The following is a 21,018-nucleotide window of genomic DNA, read 5'->3' as shown; positions in this document are numbered from 1 at the left end:
AGTATTCTACAATCATGCTATTTCTTCCTCATATTGGGCATAAATAATGGATTAGGCTTGTAGTACATGGCAATTATTGACTGCCTCTGTGCTGTATAGGGGCACTAATGGTGACAAGTGTAACGTAAGGCTCTAGGCAGAAGGCTCCCAAGCGGCCCGTTCCAGGGGAGGACAAAATCCCTTCGCACAAGTCTGTGACATTCCTGCACATTGGTGTCCGCTGGGACCATGGTAATAACTCACGTCACGCCACAGGGTGCCGCTTAGTGTAAGCAGAAGGATAACGCTGTGATCACTCAGCAACCACCCATCACACTAACTACGCACAGAAGAGCCAAATGCAACTGCCACAAAACCTAATTTGCACTTGTGAAGATAGACAGAAACAGGGAATTGCCCCAATCAGGGAATTTATAAACTGTGGAACTGACACTGCCACTAAAGAGGACAAGTTAATTACTTTTTAATTAAAGAGTGCACCTCCCCAGCAGTTCAGAAGGGATGACTACCAAGACCCAGTCCTATTTGGTCTGAGGCTCTAGCTATAAAACTGATGCATGAGGCTGCAAGCCCCTGTTCAGGGATACGGACACTGGTTGTGCAGATGCTCTGGGCTGGGCAATGTGCCGCTAATCCCAGCTGATCCAGGACATCCCCGGGATGCTGCACGGGCAAGGCTCAACCACGGAGCAGACGGTTCTTACCTGAGGGCCCACGACACCAGGAGGGCCTGGAGGGCCGGTCTTGCCTTGGAAACCCTGTTGGGAAAAGGGAGAAGACAAATCGATGACACTTCTCATGAGTAATCAAGCGAGGGTCAAGCGAGTTCCTCAACTGCTCCTACTCCAAGGAGACTACTGACTATGAAAGAATGGACACCCAAAAGCAAAAGAAAGGAGGAATCAAACAGAAAATGGAAAATATCTATCTATATATTTGCAAAGGGGTGGAAGGGAAAAGGGATGATCAAAGTCTTTCAGCTCCAGCAAGGGCTCTGGGAGCAGCACTTCCCTGGGCACTGAGTCCTTCCGACAGGGACCAGATCCTCAGCCCAGCTCTGCTATTCTGATGGAGCTACTGAAGGACTGGCCACACATGCAAGAAAAAAAGTATTTAAAAATTGCTACACTCCTGAAACCTATAGAGAAAATAGCCACTAAAGTCAGAATGGGCAAGATGCTTAACGCTGAGCAATTCTTAATAACCCTTCTCCTATTCCCACTTCTGGTAAAATTGCCATTTTAAGCTTCTCAGGAGCTCTGGAACTGGGTGACCATCTTTCATTTTTCACACAGGCAGCACCAATCCCTAGTTCTGCTAAGCACACAACCATGTCAGCTTTGGGTTTTGAGTGAAGTTTTATTTCCTTCATCAACACCTGTTAAAAAAGTCACTAGTGTGTTTCTCTTTAGATCACCAAATGATGATGAATAACCAAGCCTGCAAATCTGAGACCCATGACAGCTTCTTAGAATGACCTTTAAAGGGTGACAGTAACGAACTATCACCACGATAATTGTTTAGCTCTCCTAAACCACCCTTCTAAAAGCACATAATTATCATTCTTGCTATATCAGGTTGACATGCTTGAAAAATGTCATTTAGGGCTTAAAAGCTCATTTTCTCATTGCCACAAAAGATGATCAGATAAATCCCAAGCCAATGGTACCATGTGATGCTAAAAGACTACCCAGCACTAGTACAGCTGCCTGTAGATCACAGAAAATATCCCATAGTCGATGGGGAAATGGTAAAATACCTGTGTGAAACCAAAGTACAATTTAAACCCTATTTTTAGAAAAATATTCCAACTACTTCTATGCTGGACTTAATTTTTTTTTTAATCCTGTCTCAATTTTCCTTTTTTTTTTTTTTTTTTTGTGCTTATCTCCTCTCCCCTTCGGCACATCATAAGAAAAGTGGACCAAAAAAAAAGGGGAGAGAAATGGGAAACTATCTTAAGTGAGCCAGCACTGACCATTTGCTTTAAAATCTGCCTGGGCACTAAATCTAGTAGCCTCATGGGCAGCCTAAGCTGAATTGTTTCTAGCAGCTGGAAGTCGGAGATACCAAAAGGGCTGTGGACAAACCCGGGTGCCCCCAAGGAGCTGGGGGGAAGGATTTCTGCAAGCCTCATCCAGGCCAAGATGGAGAGAAACTTGTTTCCTGCAAGCAGTTGTTCATATAGGTAGGTCCTTACCAGAATGACTAACGAAAGCCATTAGGGAATGGTTTTCTTTGGGAATCCACACTCTAAATAACGGAAAGCTGTGTTTATATACACGTTCACTTGGATGCTCTACTCCAGTGTCAAGTGCTGAAAGCAGCAGAAGCAAGTTAAGACTTCACTGCTTGTCCTTATTTGAATGTAGGCGTCCCTAATGCTATAGATAACTCAATGAAGGGAGACTAAATGGTACAATCAGACTTCGGCAGGTGAGCACTCATCTTCACCTTTAAACTAATCCTGACCTGAGAACTGTGTGCTTGAAAATACCACGAGCACTGCCATAAAGTCAGTCTTATGGAGTGGAAATAAATATCCGCTGTTGCGTTGTGCAGTATTTGCATTGCCTTGCCTAGCAAATGCCAGGCAAGTTAATTAAATTTCTGTGTGATAAGTTGAGGGAAAAAAAACGCATAATGTGCAAAGCCTTTGTAATGCTCATTTGCTAGGAAAGGCAGTGGAGAAAAATGCAAAGCTGGGTAGAGGAAATAGTCAGGTTTTTTCTCCTGTAAAATAAACAGAGAACAAAGTAGAGTCTATCTGCTAACATGCAGCATGCAGCATGGGGGACAGCAAAATACCAGCAGCAGCAAATGAGCTGGGTTGTGATCAGTTGAGAAAAAAGAATAAAAAAAATCCCCCCAAACACAAAACAGAACGATACCAATCACTGCATGCAGAAGAACACATGGCACAATGATCATTTTTGCTCAGGGCATCCTTTAAGCAAAAAAAGGTGCAGAAAACAGACCACCAGAGACGTACAACAGCCGTATTCTCATACCTTCCACATGCCTCATCATTCTCCTTTGGTGAGAAACACTGATTACATCTGTGCGACAAAATCCTTCAGAGTTGACAAAGCCGTAAGCGCAGGACACAGAGGGGTCCCTAGCCCAGCCAGGCTCCTCGCGGGGCAGCCGTGCCAAGGGGTTATTCATGGCCAGGGCTTAGCCCAGGCTTTGCAGGGCCACCACGAGTAGCTTTAGCTCAAGGCAGAAGCAGCAGCAGGGATGCTCTTCTTGCTGGTGTGCTAAAGCAGGGGCTGATACCCGAGCAGAAAAGCTAGAGCAAAACCATTGCATCCTTGCTCTGGGCCAGAGATTGCTTTCTTTTTTCGTAATAGGTGCTGTTAAAACTGGGCTGCAAGTGTCTTCTGCTGCAGAACTGTTGGTGCCGGCCACATGAAGCATGAGGGACAAGGAAAAGCATTTATTTCTCCCCCTGTCAGGTTCCACAGAAAGACAAATGGCAGAAGGAACCTGCCCCAACCTAAGCAGTGACAGCTGTGAAGGAGGAAGTCCTTTTCTAAGGGAAAATCCCTGCAATCACAGGTCTGGGGCTGCATCATGGAGCAGAGAGCTGCAAAACTCGCATGTTTCCAAGGGCAGAGTGAGAAAAAAACCCACAGATTTGGCTGTATCGGTCCCAAGAGCATCTCAGAGCCTCAATTGCAGCAACCCCCCATGCAGCAAGGACCATGGTGGCCAACTCCGCAGCACCCGGCACTGCAGGAAGCCACTGGCCTCGACGCTGGTCACCGCTTTCACTACATCTCTGCTCATGTTTTCTCTGTGCATGATGCCACTGTGGCCACCGCAGACCACAAAAGGGATGGGGAGAGAAGCTGGTTCAGGGCCATCATGCAAAGCATCATTAGACCGACTCGTCCTGCCCACAACAGGGTTGCTTCCCGTAGACCATCCCATGCAGCTGAAGAGACACAGACCTCTTTGAGAAAAACAACACATGGCAACATCTCCTCGGCTGCACAGAACGGTTTAGAGAAACCAACCAGCAGGACAAGACTCAGGACTAATGATCTACCCAAGAGCTGGGGCTACTTACAGTTTCTCCTCGCTGTCCGGGGTGACCAGGCAATCCATCCTTTCCAGGAGGACCCTAGAGAAGAAAAAGAGGATGAGAAGAACCGTGACTACTGGCTTGGTAGTTCAAATGTGACGAGGAATCAAATCTGCTTGCATCCTTACATTAATTCCCATTCATCTTACAGTGAAACGGGGGCTGCTCAAAACCCTGAAAGATACAGCCCTTTTGCACAACTCTCTAAAAGGAAGATTAAGATCCAGAGATGGAGAGAGTTGTCCACCACGGGGAAAGAAATCACTCCAAAAAGGTTTCTGAGGTTCCCCATCCACATATAACAACTGCAGAGCTACAAGTGTCACTCTATTGCGTTGTCCTCCCAGTATAGAGGGAGGGAGAAGGAAAAGAGCAACCATGAGCGATCCTGGTGCTATTGAGTCATTAGGAAATGAACACTTACAATGAGCCACAATTTACTTAGCTATTTAAAATCTTAAACTGTTACGTTATTACCAGGATGTCTCAGCATTGCCTTTTACTGGATACATCACCACTCGTTGGAGAAGTGGCTAGGACTGAGCTGGCACAGACGATCACAGCTGGATGGAAAATACTTAATGCATTTCTTTGCATGTTCTGGAAAGAGTTACTTACAGGGGGGCCTTTTGGTCCTGGAAATCCAGTTGGTCCTTGAGGCCCTGGTGGTCCCTGGGATGCAAAACAAGCCAGAAAACACAGTTAAAAGGCTTACACACTTAGAACAAAATATCCCCACTGTGTGAACATCAGGTGAGCACAGAGATGCCCATTCCCTCTCTGCCACAAAGAAGTGTCACTGCAGTGACCCCAGGGCCATCCCTTGAAGAAACGCATGGGGAAACAAGAACCGAGTGGCTGGTTGGAGGAAACACTACAGATGTTAAGCAGGTTTTTGACCCCTCTGTAGCTTTCCCTCCCAACACAAGGGAAAATAGGTCTTCTCCCATCACTGCTCAATGTCGAGCATCTAGGAACTACCAGCGTCCATGTCCTGAGCAGAAATAAAAGTGATTTGGGGACTGCTGCTCCCAATGCAAAGTCAGTCTGTGCTGTGGCATCCCGATGTCACCAGCAGCAAGGTGCAAAGTCAACCTTATCCACACCCTGCACAAACAGGGGCTAAAATGATGAAAATCCCAGCTGTGTCCTCACATCCTGGAGGAAGCAGCGAGGGTCCTGGAGGACCCCCTGCCTCAGCACCAGGCCCCTTGCACCGTATTAACCCAACAGACTTTTAAACTCAGCTCTACCCCCATGGGACACGCTTACCCTTTCGCCAGGAGGACCAGGGGGGCCGTCACCACCAGAGTTGCCCTTTTAAGGAGAAACAAAACAACATTAAAAATACATATCGCCAATTCTGCTGCTTTGCACAAAGACTTTAAACGCTAACAACTCTGCACCAGGAGCAGCATCCAGCGGCAGACGAGCGGCTGCTCGTCCCCCAGCACGGCTTAATAAAAACACAGGAAAGATAACGGCAGCAAATGCATGATATTGCTGCTAGATAACAGCCTCTCTCTGTGAGATAAACCGCACGGCAAATCCACAGGATTTGTCACGAGTTCATGCTGACACAACGAGGATCAACATTGATCTGTAAAGCTGCCAACGCCGCGGTGACAACGTTTCACTGCCCAAGTGCCGCTCCAGAGGGGTCGATCCAGCTGATGCTCCAGAGGGGTCTCCCGTTTTTCTCCAGAGAAGAAGGGAAATGGAGGGCAAGGAGCCAGTCTTGTGCATCAGCCCCCTTTAGGATGTAATTCCTCTTCTAACTGCTGGCAAAGGCTCCAACTCCTTACCTTTGGACCAGGTTTTCCAGTGCTGCCCCTAGGGCCTCTTTCACCACGTGGACCCTTAAAAAGAAGAAAAATACAACATTTCAGCTCTTCTTGGTGCCCACAGCATCCCGATGGCACTTTAAAACATGTATTAGGCAAAAAAGCACTTTGGTGCTGGACAAGCATTGGAGGGCCAGATCTTAGCCAGCCAGGGTGGGAATCACATCAGTCTTCACCCACGTGATGGCCTCAACAAGCTTTCAAAATGCACAGGAAAACAGAATAAAGAAAATAAAATTATTGTTACCGTTGGACCGCGCTGCCCCCTTGGACCTGGTTTGCCAGGTGTCCCCTGCAATGAGAAGAAACACGGGTGAGTTGCTCGCTTTGCTCTGGCCTCCTGATTCTTGTATTTGCTTTCAGTTAAAACGTCTGGACAGGCCTGGCCCACGATCCCAATGCCTCGATGAAACTCCACATTGGAGGAAGGGAGTCTCTTACAGCATCCTCTACCCAGGGCCTTTAAAGTAATTCGAAGACGAGGCCACCAGCATGGACCATGCAGTCGCATCAGTGAAATGGCACATACACAATTTTTTTTTTAATTAAAATATAGAAAGCCAGCAAACACACCGAAGCCAAAGCTCTTCCACCTCAACACCCCAAATCTGCCCTTTTTCCCTGCCGATCTTCTCCTCATCCTTCTTGAGCACCCGCTGTGCAGAAATCAGGCTCCTGGCCCTGCCTTGCTGAATGCTCAAGGAGCTGCAGGGCTGGACCCTGAACCTCAGCAATTCCTTTACACAATACAAGCCAATTCAGCCACCTCACATCTTTATAGGTCCTACACTGTTTTGGTGAACTCGGTGCTGAATAAGTAATTTAAGGAGGTGACAGAACAGCAGGATATAAGAGCAAAGGCCAACTGCAATCAGCTCTGATGGAAAGAAAACGGAGAGGTCTGGGTCCCAAATGCAGCATTAGCTTAACCCCCATAAGCATCTACCTAGAAGAGGAGTAATTGCCTAGATCTCACTCCCTGCAAACACTGTTTTGGCTAGAGCCAAATGATCGAAAAGAAAAATACACCCAAAAAACCCACACACATCAAAAACAGTGGGTTTCCCTTTATTCCTTCAGACCAACAGTCCACTGTTTTTACCAATCCCCCCGTTAAAGAAAGGAAAAGACTCATTTTCCTTCAAAGGCACAAGGAAGCTCAAAATATCGCTTGTCTCTTCTGCCCCAAATCCATCAGCTCAAAATCCTGCCTTCTCCTATTTGGCACTCATTAAACAGGCAAACATAAAACAGGACCTAGAAAACTTTAGAATCAACTTTTTTTTTTCAGCTACTAAAATTAGCCCTGCTGAATCCTCCTGGTTCTGCATCTCCATTTAACAAACCTTCCTCACATACTTTTTAAAATTAATTACTAAAACCATTATGAAGTGCCCTGTCTGGTTTTCCTTAATCTCTGAGAGGTCGAATGCAGCTGAGGGGTCGAGGAGCGCAGCCTGCCTGCAGGTAGCCCCATGCAACCCTGTCCTGCTTTTCCAATTCTATTTTTAAGCAAAATTTTACCCTGCTTATTGCTATCATTAATCATGCATACAGCCTGGTGTACCGTTGCTAAGAATTTATATGGCGCTGTAAACGCACACAGGCCTATATTTTTCAAACAGGGATGCAGAAGGAAAGGCATCTAAATTCAGATTATTTCCTAGGTACCCAAATAAATGGCCTGGATTTCAGTAGCTCCATGTACCCTCCGGGCACTGTCAGACAAGAAGGGCAGGAAGATCTATTATTCTGTGCTAATAGCAGAGGCTTATTAGCTCTAAAAATAAAACCACCTATTCACCATTCACGTATTGATTCTCTGACCAGGTTTTGAAAGCATCCAGGAGAGCTAGAGCTCACCTGTGGCTATTCCTGCTTCTGCAAGCCAGGCTGGCAAATTCCAGAGGCAAATCCCTAGGGATGCAGGAGCCCTGAGCACCCCATTCTGTCCTCAGCTCCGCAGGGCTCCAGCAAAGCCCAAATCCGTCTGCATGCACTGAGCCTCGAGAGCTGCTGCTCTGCTCCTGCTGCTCTTGTTGTCCATCTCTTATTTATTTATTTAAAAAAAGAAAACTTGGGAAGTCTTTTGTGTTGCTGAAATAACGAGCTGGAAAGCTTATTGCAATTCCTAGATGATGACAACCATAAGGGAAGCCGGTGATTGATACAATTGGGGGCCCATCAATAACCACGCTGGACACTCTAACAGTAACACCTTGCAAAGAGAAAGACAAACAAATGATTTGGGGATGTTTTAGCTGCAAATTGGGTTACCCTGCATTGCACCGGAGAAACGAATCTTACAAACACTCTTTCTTCACTATAGGTAGACATGCTCATAAAATAGCAAATTTACTGCTCTCAGGAGAGGCAGAGTGTAATTTGTCAAGCCTAACTCAGAGAGGGGTAAAGGTAAATTTAAGCTGATAGCCTCCGTTTCATCTGGTGTGGTGTGATCCTAGCTCTGCCTTGCTCTATATATAATAGCTCTTCACTTATTTTGAATCAGATAACTGGGAGAGAGAGAGAGAGAGAAATAAAAGGATACTAAAAGAGTAAATTTGCATTTTTGCTACTTTTAAAGGCTGGACTCCTGCTCAGATTTGGGGATTTGCAGGTGAAGGTGTTCTCCTCACCTCGTGCACAGACCAACACAAACCTTAGCGATGCAAAACTGGTGCCTTGCTGCTTCTTAGCTCCGGTGTCTCAACTGCTTGTGCCCCTTCCCATCCCTCCTGCTCCCTTTGCAGGCCCTTCCTGGGGACACAGACCCCCAGGCACCAGTTCCAGGGCTTCCCGCCTGCCATCCGGATAAGCCACCCGTAATTCCAGGGCTGCCCTCTCCGACAGGGATGGAGAGCGCGGGAGCCACCGGGTTTGCAGCTCCCAAGGAGATGAAATTACTTGGTGGAAGCAACAGCGGTAGGGGGGAATCCGCTGAGAGATAAACTGAATTTCAGCAGCACAATATTAATGCAGTGCCAAGTGATTTATATTTTTCACGCTCCTATCAAACCCGTCTGTTAAAAGTCATTTGTATTTAAATGAGAATAAAAAGGAAACTAATTCTACCCACTCTCCGCACACACACAATATTTTCTTCCTCCCCTGTGACACGAGCTGGTGCAAATTATGACTTAATATTTGTGCTCTGAACTGCCTGGCTCCAGTTTTCCTTCCACAAAATAAAACACACCAGTAGATTGAGACAACCCTGTGCCACCTCCATAGCTGCTCCGGTGCCGAGTTGTCCATGGGTACATATGTATGGAGATGGATGTTTTTTGCCTATGCATTACACATTTCAAGTTAGGTCAGAGATGGCTCTTGCTGCTTTTCAAAAGATCTGCCCCTCTCTGATAATTGCTGCTAATTAAAAAGCTCTTCTTGTTCCCAGCAATGTCTGACAGCAAGGGAGGGATTCAGGTTGAGAGAAATCTCTTAAAATATCTTAAGGGGAAAATACCCAGCGCTTCATTGGAAAGCTGCAGTCCACGTAGGAAACCACGATCTTGCTGGCGTCCACCCGAGCTACGGAATCGCGTGGGTTGGTGCCAGGCATGGTCCACAAGTGACCACCTTGTTTTTGAGCTGAAATCCAACCAAACAGCACTTACCCGTGCACCCTTCTCTCCGTTGGCTCCTGGAAATCCTGGGAATCCGATTGAGCCCTTGGGGAAACAGGAGAGAGAGAGAAGGGGTCAAGCGGCGGGAGGCGCCGCTGGCCTCAAATAACCCCCATCCAATCCTGCTGACGTCTACAGCTCCCAACGTGTCTTTTTGTTAAACATTCCTCTATTAAAAACAAAACCAAAGACAGTCCTGAAATGACCTCAGAAACTAACTTTCATCCAAAAATAACAACAACAAAAAAAGCATCCATGCCTCATTAGTGGCCACTGCGAAGGCTCAAGCTCACAATTGTATCAGACGCCTGAAGAATAGGAAGGGTTTTGTTTTTAGCTCCTAAGTCACTTTTTTTTGCTCATGAAAATTTAACTCCTGGCTTTTCCTTTCTGATTTAAACACCTAGGGAATAGCTGCTGCTGCTGCTTTTAAAATTTGAATCACTAAAGCAACGCAGAAAAAAAAAAAAAACAGATATAAAATGCAAATTAAAAAAATAAAACATCAACACCACAACCAGGAAACAATCTTTCACAGTTAATTATGTCTCCAGTGTTAAACAAGCCTGTTTTTTCAAGCAATGAACATGAATAATGAAATATGATTCTTCTAAAAAAAATGTTAACAAAAGCATAAGTTCCCAAAGCCCCCAGGGTGTGTAAGAGCCTCTATGTAGAGGAATTCTCGCTTTTAATTTAAAAAGAAGATCTGAAAATAGCCCCAACAAAGGTGGGCGTGCAGAGAAGGTGCAAAGGATATTTGCAAAGCTGAAAACGGCAGTTTTATTTTTATATTCAGGGAGACCCCGATTCATCAGCCATTCTCCTTAATAATTGGTGTGCAGCTGCCGAGAGCTTTGAGGATGCCGAGCGTGGCGGAGGGAGAAGCACCGGTATGAGCAGCACGGAGCCCCTTCCCACGCGCTGCAAGTCGTCCCGTGGGCTGCACACCTTGTCCTCAGCCCCTTCAGAATCCCTTATGGAAGCAACGCGGCCCATTCCCATGCTAGGGATGGGGGCCATTTTTCCCCAGGACCGGGTAGGAAATGCTGGGAATGCTGCACACCCAACAGCTCCGGAAGGGAGGAGGGAAAGGCTTCATTGCCTTGGATTTTATGCAGCAAATTGTGCCCTTGCAAAGTGACACGGTGATGGCAGAGGGCCCAGAGGAGAAGGTGCTGCCTGTCCTCCTCCTGCAAAATGTCCCCCCTGATTTGGGCTTGAAGAGCCTGACATGGATATGCCGGAAAGCAGCTGCCATTCCACGTTATCCCTGTTAGCTGACATCCAAGCCCTCCGTATGACACAGGAGCAGGGATGCGATGGCCCCCAACGGTCCCATCCACACCTCACCTCTCTGGCGGGGTACGTGTTGCAGTTACCTTTGGACCTTGTCTTCCAGGGTACCCTGGTAATCCTGGAACGCCGAGTTTTCCCTGGAATGCAGATAAAAGCACGTTAGCAGAGGGAAAGGTGCAAGTTTATACCAGGAAAAAGGAAAAGTGCCGGGTGCTGAGAAGCTGAGAGCAGGGCAGGTATCACATGGGTGAAATCAAGCTGATGTCCATCACACGTCTGTTTTTTTGCCATCAATTTTCTTCTCCACTTGATGCTTGTAGAAATTAAACTGTAATCCCCAATATTTGCATTTTTCCTCTTTCTTTCCCATTGCAAGACAGATCCCACAAGCAGGTAACCTTGAAGAGACCAATGTCTGGGTACACTGGGTCACCCCACTGCAGTGCAACCCTCCCCTCTGGTCTTCTCATCTGAACTGGTCACATCAGCCTTCACACAGAGCATCCCCAGCTCTGTTTCTGCCCTAAACCTGATCTCCAGCTTCTTCACCTTGGCCACTGCCCTGGCCACACACCCGAGAAGCAGGTTTTGTTGTAAATCATCTACTCCACCCTAAGGACTCACCTTTTCTCCAGCAGGACCAAGAGGACCAGGATCTCCATTGGGACCAGAACGACCTTTGGGGCCTTCAGGACCGTCCTCACCTCTAGGCCCAGGAGGACCAATTTCACCCTGTGGATCACAAGACAGGTACCAATGAAGAAGGCTCTTCACTCAACTATCCCATCCACAGACATGCCCACCAAAACAGCCTTCCATAGCTGTGATTGCCCTGCACCCTTTAACCCCTTCCAGCTTCCCAAATTGCGGGTTTGGGGGCAAGCAAGTCCTGGGACTTGTGTAACTGAGCTGGGAGACTCGAGATGAAATAGAGGACTCCAGCTTTTGTGCTGAAAATCATTAAGAAATCCGAGAGCAGCTAGGATTGAGCTATTAACATGAATTGTTATGACACTGCGGGCTTCGGAACACAAAACCTCAGCTGTCATCTTGTCGTGCAGAGTACGGAGAGATGTTCCTACACTGTGAACACGGGCAGCCTTTCCTTGCTCCCAGGATGCTGGATGGCCTCAGATTTATCTGCGAGGCTCTCAAGTACCCCTTGTCCTTTCACAGCTCGGTACATTTATCATCATAAAATACAAAGCGCTTGTCGGTGGGAAGCAGGAGCCGAGAGCTCCGTTTGAAACCGCTTCTGCCCATCTGCACTTGGCAAGGACGAAAGTCGCCTCCCCGCGATGCTGCCCTTGGGCACCGCAGCCCCACGTCTTCCCTGGAAAGGAGTGGGGGACTGGGGAGCTTTCCCAGGTCAGCCTAGGACAGCTCCAAAGGCATGTGCCCGCGTGGAAGCATTATTTTGGTTTTGGTTTGGTCTGCTTGTGCCAATGGCTTTAAAAGCTTTTGAGAGCACAGTGCTCCACTGATAGAGATGAGTGTACTATAAAACCGTAGTCTTTGCAGTTTTCTTAGCACTGCTCCAGTTCCTGGTATCTCTACACTTGGCACTGATGGTACAGAAGCACATTATGCTCTGCAAATAGAGACCTACCAGACCCTAGGCGCAATATTATGGGGAAAGGAGGTACTGGAAATGAATAAATGATGCAGCCGGATCTTTTAGGATTCTCAGCAGCCAAAGCAGCAGAACAGGGCCTTCTATTATTACTCAGATTTATTTTACCTTCTAAGTCGAACTAGAAAATTTAGGGATAATTCTTTTACTTTATGTGAACACAAACCTCTTGCTCCTAGAGCTTGGACGTGACAGAAGAACTTGGAGAAGAACGTAACTTGCTATTATCCCTAGTCATTTTTCCCAATAAAATGCAAGAGATAAAGCAAGAACCATGCAGCTGCAGGATTTTGCTCCTGGTCACTCCTAGGTCTGTGCAAAGGAAATCCTCTGGATGGGTAACTGGGTTGCAGGAACCAGGATGTGCCTCATATTTTCCTACCCTCAGTAGGAGCCACACTGCACCACAAGGAACCTTACCCGGTCTCCCTTGATGCCCATATCACCTTTGAAGCCAGGGAAACCATCTTCACCCTATATGAGAGAGAGAGAAAATAGAAAAGTTGCATAGATTAAGGGTAAAAAGAAAGGAAAAAGGCTTCTGTCTTTGCCATACCTGAGCAGGAATGAAAAGGTGCAGAGCTGCTCCAAGGAAGGACTAACGTCCTCGTGCTGCACAGCCCAGCCAGGCTGCACAGCCAAGGCCACGGAGGGATCCCAGGCATCTACTCCCTCCCATCCCGCACTGGCTGCGAGTCGAGATCACAAATCTGGCTCCACGTGAATAACGCCGCCTTGCCAGGATCGGGAATCAATTATTTCCGAAGTAAAACCGGCTTTATTTTCACAGAGAATGTTTTACACCCTGCTTCCAAGCAACCTCTAGGATAGTGGCAATATTTCTGTCAGCCAAGACGCTTTAATTGCTGAGCTCAAATCAATAATGTATTTCATCCTACAGCAAATCCCTCACAGGCAATGAAGACATAGTTCCCAGAAACACCTTTGGAGTCTGGAAGGCCTCTGCCAGGATTCCCTAGCTAAAACTGTCAGCTCTGCTGCCAAATTGTTAGGAGGTAAGAACGAAAGAATATGGATTTCTTTAGGACTGGAAAAGGGCAAGAGTTTTCTCCATCTCCTACTCTTCCCCTAGGAAAAAAAAAAAAACCCACTGCATCATTGATATATGGACTTATAGACTGTGTCGACTTTCTTACTGACTTAGATTTCACAAGCTACTCTGCTGACTGGCCTGGGTAGCGTATTCCATATGCTGACTTCCAGGTCTAAATCTGCTCGCACCTATCCAGCTGTAACTCACCCTTCACGCCCTCCATCTCTGTGGAATTGTGCCCGGAACACTAAATCTGCAAATTCTGCCAGGACGAAACGGCCACGAACCTGGACTCTGAGTTATGAGCAACGGGTGGCCTCAGCCATCAGACCCAAACCCGAGCAGGTCACCAAGACTCAATTAGTGGTAGGTGGGAGCCGAGACGTGTGGCAGAGCATCCAGCCTGCATCCGCTCCAAAAAATAAACGGAGGTGACCAGATCCCGAGGCCCTCAGCTCGAGCACTCATTCCGATGAGAAAGCTTCTCTGGAGGGCATGCTGCAGGACAGCCTGCAAAAATGCTCACAGCCCTTATAAAAAAACAAGCCAAATAATATTATATTAACTCACCTTTTCACCTTTGGTACCTTTCAGTCCACGAACACCATCTGCTCCCTTGCAGGAGATAAAAAGACATGTTACAAGGGTACATGCAAGCTTAAGATTCAAGAACCATTGATTTCTGCTTCCTGCTGCGTTGCCAACAACATCTGTACAAGTTATGCCCCTAAAGGTATCAGTCATCGAACATCAGCTGCTCATTACTGGCTTTTGGCTTCTCAGGGAGTGTTGATACACAAAAACTTCTGCTGAGTTGATAGAGCAGGTTCCTGCAATCAAATTTCCAGGCATAAAACTGAGGATGAAACATACGTTTTCTGTATGTACTCTCCAAAAGTAGTTTTGCAAATGCCTTGCCTGCATGTTGAGCTCACTTGAGTTTTAGCAGAAAAGCAGCCTGGTGCAGACTCTGCTTGAGAAGTGGATCCATTCAGCACCCTGGAGCACGAATCCCAGGCTTTCCGTGCTGATCTGGTGAGCAACGTTGCTACAGTGCTCATGGATGTTAAGCCTGGCTCCTTTTACCATGGATCTCAGCTCTGTGCATGCACAGGGTTTTTATGACTTCCACTGTCTGGAGAACCTGGAAGCTCCTCAGGTCAATGACAACACCTGGATTTCTCTTCCCCTGCCTGATGGGATGGAGCTGGACCATTGGCAGGGCAAATGAGCACATTTAAGGCTGCTTTTGAAGCATGTGCTCTGCTTTCCCTTGCCCTGCAAGGCCCAGCAGCCCACACAGATGCCATCCCACAGCATTCCCATGGCCTGGGAATATCCCCCTGCACCTGGAATCACACAGCTCAGCCCTGCAGCTCAAAGCCAGAGCGGGACTTCACACAAACAGCATCCAAGGCAGCATTACCTGTAACCCACGTGCGTCCCGGGCGACACGGCTCGGCGGTGCCATTAAACAGGCTGCTGCTTAATTAGCTCCCGGTGGCCGAGATCGTTAGTTGCAAACGGGCAAGGTAAGGAGGGTGTAATTTTCCAGCAGATATCGCTGCTCTCGGGATTCGGGAGATGCAGCCAAGGGGTATCTAGTGCTAACCCCTTCCCAGGGCTGCTCGTCACTGTGCTCGGAGCCCCGCTGTGCTCAGCACCCGTCTGCTACATCTAAGAGAAAAGCTGCTGACACCAAGAACCTGGGGCGAGAGGGGAGCAGTGGGGACAGGCACCTGCAGTCAAGCTAAGGTTGAAGCTGTGCACAAGAGCAAAGCTGTCACTTATCGATGCAGCACGATAACTAATTGCATTAACGCAGGTCACTCTCCATCCCCTCAACTGCTAGTTCTCCAGTGGGAGAACGAAGAGGAATTTTGCACTTCCAGCTCAGAGTTGAGGAAAGGAGGGAGCAACACAAAAGAGAGCCTGGGAGAGAGGAAACGGGATCAATCCAGGCTCCACCTGGGCTAGTGTTTCTCTCCAAGAGGGAGCAGGGCTGCCCCAGGTGCACGAGCTGCCTTGCTGCAGGTTGGGGCTACAGGCAAAGGACCACACTGAGCATCCCTGCATCACCAGCCTCACGGCAGGATCATTCCTGGAGGTGATGTAATTCTTACAATACATTTTTTTTTTCTTCAAGGACTAATATTTTGCTCCAGGTACTCTAACATCTTTTCCCTCCCTTTGGCATGTCAAGAAAAAAGTAAAATCAAAAGCACATCAGCAATTTTTGCAGCAGGACAGGATTCTGGTAAGTGAGGCAAGATCTAAAAATTATTTATAGCTTCAAGCCCAAAGAGGCACATTTTTCTCAGAACTGGAGATTCGTTCACTTACTAGAGCACTGCTTGTAGGAAACAAAACCTTTTTTGTAAGCACTATGGATTTGGTGCATGACACACTTTCTGCAGATCACTATAATGTGGAACAGTTCCACTTAATGGTAAACACAACAGCAAACCATTCCCAGTGGGCCACTGCATCTCCATCTGCAGCACTGCAAGAAATGAGATGAAAGCTTGCTTTGGCTAAATACATCTAGCTTAGATTTTGAAGGCAGAACAGCAAATGGGCTTTTGCTATTGAAAAAAAATATACAGGGGATTTAAGAGGGCTTAATTTCACCTGCAGCCTCAGACTGTGTTTGCATCCACCAGCACAGGTCCCTGCAGATTCAATGGGCCCTTGGGATGCAGGATGCAACCACAGCTGAACTAATATATCCTGACAGAGCATAACAGCCCTAACAGAGCAGGGAAAAAAAAAATCCTGCCTTCTTATCAGTGTGCAGGAGTGCAGGCAGCACAGCAAGCCAGAGAGGAGGAATTCAATCTAGTGAGAAAACCCATTGCTGAGACACACAGGCTTCGTCTGACAAGAGTTTGGATCAGGAGCATGAAAAGCTTGCTTTGTTTTCGTAATAGCCTATTCTGTTTCATTAACAGGCTTGTTAAAGTCTTCACATTCTGGCTGAGATTTAGTTTGGTTGTAAACTGAAAACGATTGGAATGGGACTGAGCCATACTCACCAAGAATTAAGAGAGAAATCTCTCCAAAGCGCTGAATGAGGCCACAAGGTCTTTTTTCAAGTAAAACCTTCCACATTTACCATGACTGTTTCCTTCAGACATCTCTGCCATGCCCATGAGTTTCCCCACAACTCACTTCCATGCAGCACCCTCTCCTGTCACTCTCTCATCACTGCTGCAGCCACAGAACCAGAGCGGGCAGCATCCTGTTCACCCAAGCACCAAGGTGGGATCCTGCTTCAGGTTTGCTCAAGAAGACCTGGCAGGTCCTATGGATCTCCAGCATAAGCTGGAGAAATCAATTCAAGCAAGACAGCATCTCTACCTTCTTCTTACCTTGACTCCACGTGGCCCTGGGTATCCAATGGGGCCCTGAGGACCTGGTGGACCCTGTGGTTAAAAAAAAAATACCAAAAAGAAAAGTGCATTAAATCAATTCAAAGGTGCAAGACTAAAGAGAATGTGTGGGGAACAAACCATCCAGTTATCTGACTGCCTCAAGCCAGGCAGGAATGGCAACAACCATCTGAAAATGTGTCAGAATAATACAGGAGCGTTGCTTGAGCACAGCTCCTCAAGGATCTATACGGCAGGAAAGGAGGAAGAGACGGGAGAGCCAAACAACAGAGTGGCAACTTGCTACAAAGCAGATTCATATACGAGACCGAAGACTCGTGTTGGATGTGAGAGAGAAAAGGGAAAAAAAAGAAAAGAAAGAGGGTTCTGGTTTTGCACTAACGCAGCAGCCCTCCTTGGGTGCAAGACAAGGGCGTGCGGTAGTGACCGCAAACAGGAGTCGCAGATGATGGACAAGCCCCTGGGTGATGTTCTCTGGCCTCACTTACACAGAGAGGAGATGCTCATAAAACTCCTCTCTGGCCCCAAAAGCTGTGAATCACCACGGGCACTACTAGTGCTGGATGCAGCGCCAGGAACCTGCCCGGTCCCCTTGCTGCCACCCTGCAGATAAACCACCTTCTCTCTTCAATTTGGTCGTGTTTTATTTTTTGCTCCATCAGCAGACTAAGTAAACGCTCTTCCATTTCTTTTGGATGGAGCTGGACAATTTTTTCCAGCCTGACAGCCAGCCGGAGCAGAGGGCTCTAGCTCCGGAGCCTCAGACCTCACGCTGGTGTCAATTGGAACCAATCTAGCAGCGCAAACACTGCTCTGAGATCATAACTGCTCCAGCAATAACTCATGGAGAAACTTACGGCCAGGATCTGGACTTTTACCCTGACACCTGCCGACTCCCCGACGTTTGCTAAATGTCTCCAACCCAGGCAGCACCGGCACCGCCGCTTATTGGCTTTTAATATTCTCCAGCCCTGAACTTTGAGATTCCTGGCCTTGCGCGATGCCAGCCGGACAAATGGCCCCAATCAGGGCCATCATTTCCTGCTCCGCACGGTGCCCGGCCGGGGCTCGGGTGAACTTCAATCAAAGCGGCCCTAGCTCTAATAAAAGACTTTTGACAAATGCAATGTTTTTCAACCGAATGGGACGCAGCGGGAATGCAGATGGTAAATCTCCCAGACAGACTGACGACCGTATAATTCAAGGACTCTAGCCTCGAGCAATATGCTTGAATATATTGTTAAAGAGGGACTTTGACTGGGGTGGGGGAGGAAAAGAAAGACCACGAATACAAAAAAAGAGTAATTTTCTGCATTCCCCTGAGCCACGAAGCATATTTATTTGTGTCTGATTAAGAGAAGGTTTTCCTTCACAGTTTCAGTCTTTATGTCAGTTGAGCTACTCGGTGCTGCTTGCCAGGAGAGCAGGGAGAAGTAATGATGTTTTGCTGGATTTCTGGGGTAACTGCTGCATTATTGGAAAAATCACAGCTGCCCCCTCGCTCCTCCTGCGACCAAAGCACCCAAGAGAAAACTCCCTGGCACAACCATTGGAAAGGGCTCAGGATTAAACAAAAATCTGACAGCTAAACCAGCTGCTAGTCTTGCAATATCCACCCTTCCAGGTGGCATCTTCTTGGTTCTCACACACACTGAAAGAATATCGTATTATCTGCATATTTCTTTCTTCACCTTGAAAAATTAATTGAGGAAAGAATAGCCCCAAAAAATCAAAAGAGAAAGACAAACAGATGTGGTTTGCTTCTTGCCACCTCCCATGAACCAGATCTCCCAGCTGCTTGGCCACCCCTGGGCTCCAGAAGGTTTGTCCCCATCCCGTTAATTCGAGCTTCCCAGCGCGCATCCGTGCTCCCACCCAGGCCCAGCACTTGCAACATCCCCGTGTCAGCTGGGAATGAGAAACTGCTCGACACGGCTCTGCCAGCAGAAGTCCTCATGCTGGCAAGCATCTTCCTGACAGTATTGTTTATTTGGGGAAGAAAGAAGAGCTATGACCGTAACAGAAAAATCTCTCTTTTGGTAATACAAGCAGCAGCTGCTAATAGCAACTGCCCTTAATACAGACACATTCTCCTCTTCAACACTGACTGCAGCACTTTCATGCCTCTGTGGTAATGAATGTATCTCCAACTTCAAGGCTAATGTTAAGCTCTTAATTCATATTTTGTGACACTTCCTAATAATAAGGAGCTTGTTGACACTTACCTGACTGCCCTTCTCTCCAGGAGGACCTTCCTTGCCAGGATGACCCTATTAATTAGAGGCAAAGAGAAGAGGGAAATGGGTTTATTGTGTGCCTAATGCTTCAGAAAGCAGCAAGCTCAATCAGCCAGCTATGATTTATTTGCAAGAGAACAGCTACCCTCCAGAAAGCACTTACTGGTACAAACAGCCCCACTGAAGCCAGCTTGCATGAATAAGCTCTCACCCTAAGAGAGGACTGTCCTTGGGCTCTTGGTGGTACTCTACTTTGTTATTATTCTACACCTTCTTATTCTTCACTGCCTTTCAACAGAGAAGCACAAACCACTTTGCAAATATTAATTCACAAATTAGAACACCTCAGCGAGTTCAGGAGTGAGCTGCATATCAATTTTGCAGATGGGAATCCAAGATAAAATTAACGCCTTGTGTTAGGAAACTTGTGAAGGTCACAAGATGCCCAGACTGGTCAGAGCCCCTCATTAATTTACTAATTCCTAGAGTCAGTTGTGAGATCTCATGACAAAGGCTCCGTTAACCCGTGCCCGGGTTGCATGCCGCCTGGGTGCCTGCCAGCATTCCGCTTGGGATTTGATGCCGAATAACCCAACGTCCTAGAGTTTCCAACACACTCTCAGCTTTCGGAAGCCTTCTGTTGGGATTTCAAACTGTAGAAAATGAAGGTGTGAATTGCTTCAGATGTAGCTGGGAAGATTAGTGAGAAATTGTGGAAAGCCACGGAAGCGGTCTGCAATGTTGATTTTCCTGCTGTAGGAATCAATTGGTGCTAATAGGAAACATGACGTTTGGGTTGGTAGTGTTCATACAAAGGCATTAAATCTCAGCTTAGGCACTCATGCCAACAAGTTAACCTCTGCTAATGCACAGTTATGGTCCCCCCCCCCCTTTTTTTTTTTTTTTAAGGGGGATAAAAGTGCATCCAGGCACTCTACAGCCACTGAGAACTTCTGTGCTCAAGAGTTTCTTTACACATAAACTCTCCTCAATACACAAATAACATTCTAGCAGCCAAGCAAGCAAATTCATTGACTATTTTTCATGATCTGTCTTTATAAAGGGAAGGTCAAACACCCAGATTTCATCGAGCAGGTCTGGTTTAAAAGAAGGAAAGTGACAGCTGTCATTAATACACCTTCAAAACAGCTGAGAAATTGCCATCTGAATCCACCCTACAGTGCCTGAGAATTTAAATGGCATTAACAGCATTGGGGCACAAAACAGGCCATATAACCATCAGCCCAGCACTCGTCTGCACTTCAAGAGAGGTGAAATGCAAGTACAACAGCATTCCACAAGCCCTCATCCACTGCACAATGCACCATCCCCCTTTTCAAAACACCCATCTCCATCATCATTGCTGAGATCAAAAAATGATGAGTGACTTGGTTTGTGCAGCAAGATGCCCCGGACCTTTAGGGGTTTTCCAATATCTTGCAAAACTACTTCCTGCAAAGAGTCCATGGGCAGGGTTTTGCCCTTAGGAAGGGCAACCCATATACTTACAAACTGACAAACTACTGCCTGCAAACTATGTGGTGACCAGTGACAAAGGAGCTGTGTCCGTGCTCACCTATCTGCTCGCCTTGGAGGTCATCCACAACCTTCACCTGCATAAAAACAGACCTGGCATCTTCTACACCTGCCCTTCCCTGGAGGCTGCTGCAAGAATTTCACACCAAAAGCGACAGCCTTGATGTTCTGGACTTTGCTTTAGCTGCTCTGTTGACTCCGTTAAGTTTTATGGACGTCCTAAATGCCCACTATAGGGATCATAACCCCAGGGTGAATAATTTTCTTTTTTTTTTTTTTTTCCCCATGCTTTGCATGTAACTAT

At 47.1% G+C, this 21,018-nt stretch overlaps 1 protein-coding gene across 2 annotated transcripts in view; it reads right to left on the bottom strand.

Annotated features, from left to right (window-relative positions):
• The window catches only part of COL5A1 (collagen type V alpha 1 chain), a 131,678-nt gene that overhangs the window by 21,635 nt on the left and 89,025 nt on the right, over positions 1–21,018 (bottom strand). For both annotated transcript variants that reach the window (XM_088525323.1, XM_088525324.1), the window contains exons 26-38: positions 19,167–19,211; positions 16,921–16,974; positions 14,120–14,164; positions 12,916–12,969; positions 11,487–11,594; positions 10,946–10,999; positions 9,555–9,608; positions 6,182–6,226; positions 5,896–5,949; positions 5,363–5,407; positions 4,709–4,762; positions 4,076–4,129; positions 705–758 (exon numbers count right to left, since the gene is read on the bottom strand). In XM_088525323.1, the coding sequence (XP_088381449.1) occupies positions 705–758; positions 4,076–4,129; positions 4,709–4,762; positions 5,363–5,407; positions 5,896–5,949; positions 6,182–6,226; positions 9,555–9,608; positions 10,946–10,999; positions 11,487–11,594; positions 12,916–12,969; positions 14,120–14,164; positions 16,921–16,974; positions 19,167–19,211 (720 nt within the window). The remainder of the gene's footprint in view (positions 1–704; positions 759–4,075; positions 4,130–4,708; positions 4,763–5,362; positions 5,408–5,895; positions 5,950–6,181; positions 6,227–9,554; positions 9,609–10,945; positions 11,000–11,486; positions 11,595–12,915; positions 12,970–14,119; positions 14,165–16,920; positions 16,975–19,166; positions 19,212–21,018) is intronic.

This window comes from Tinamus guttatus, unplaced genomic scaffold, assembly GCF_059628265.1.
Source record: "Tinamus guttatus ecotype Peru unplaced genomic scaffold, ASM5962826v1 Tinamus_guttatus_pri_ptg000226l, whole genome shotgun sequence".
NCBI lineage: Eukaryota > Metazoa > Chordata > Aves > Tinamiformes > Tinamidae > Tinamus > Tinamus guttatus.
The sequence above is the reverse complement of the archived record's forward strand: the minus strand, read 5'-3'. Positions and strand labels throughout refer to the sequence as shown.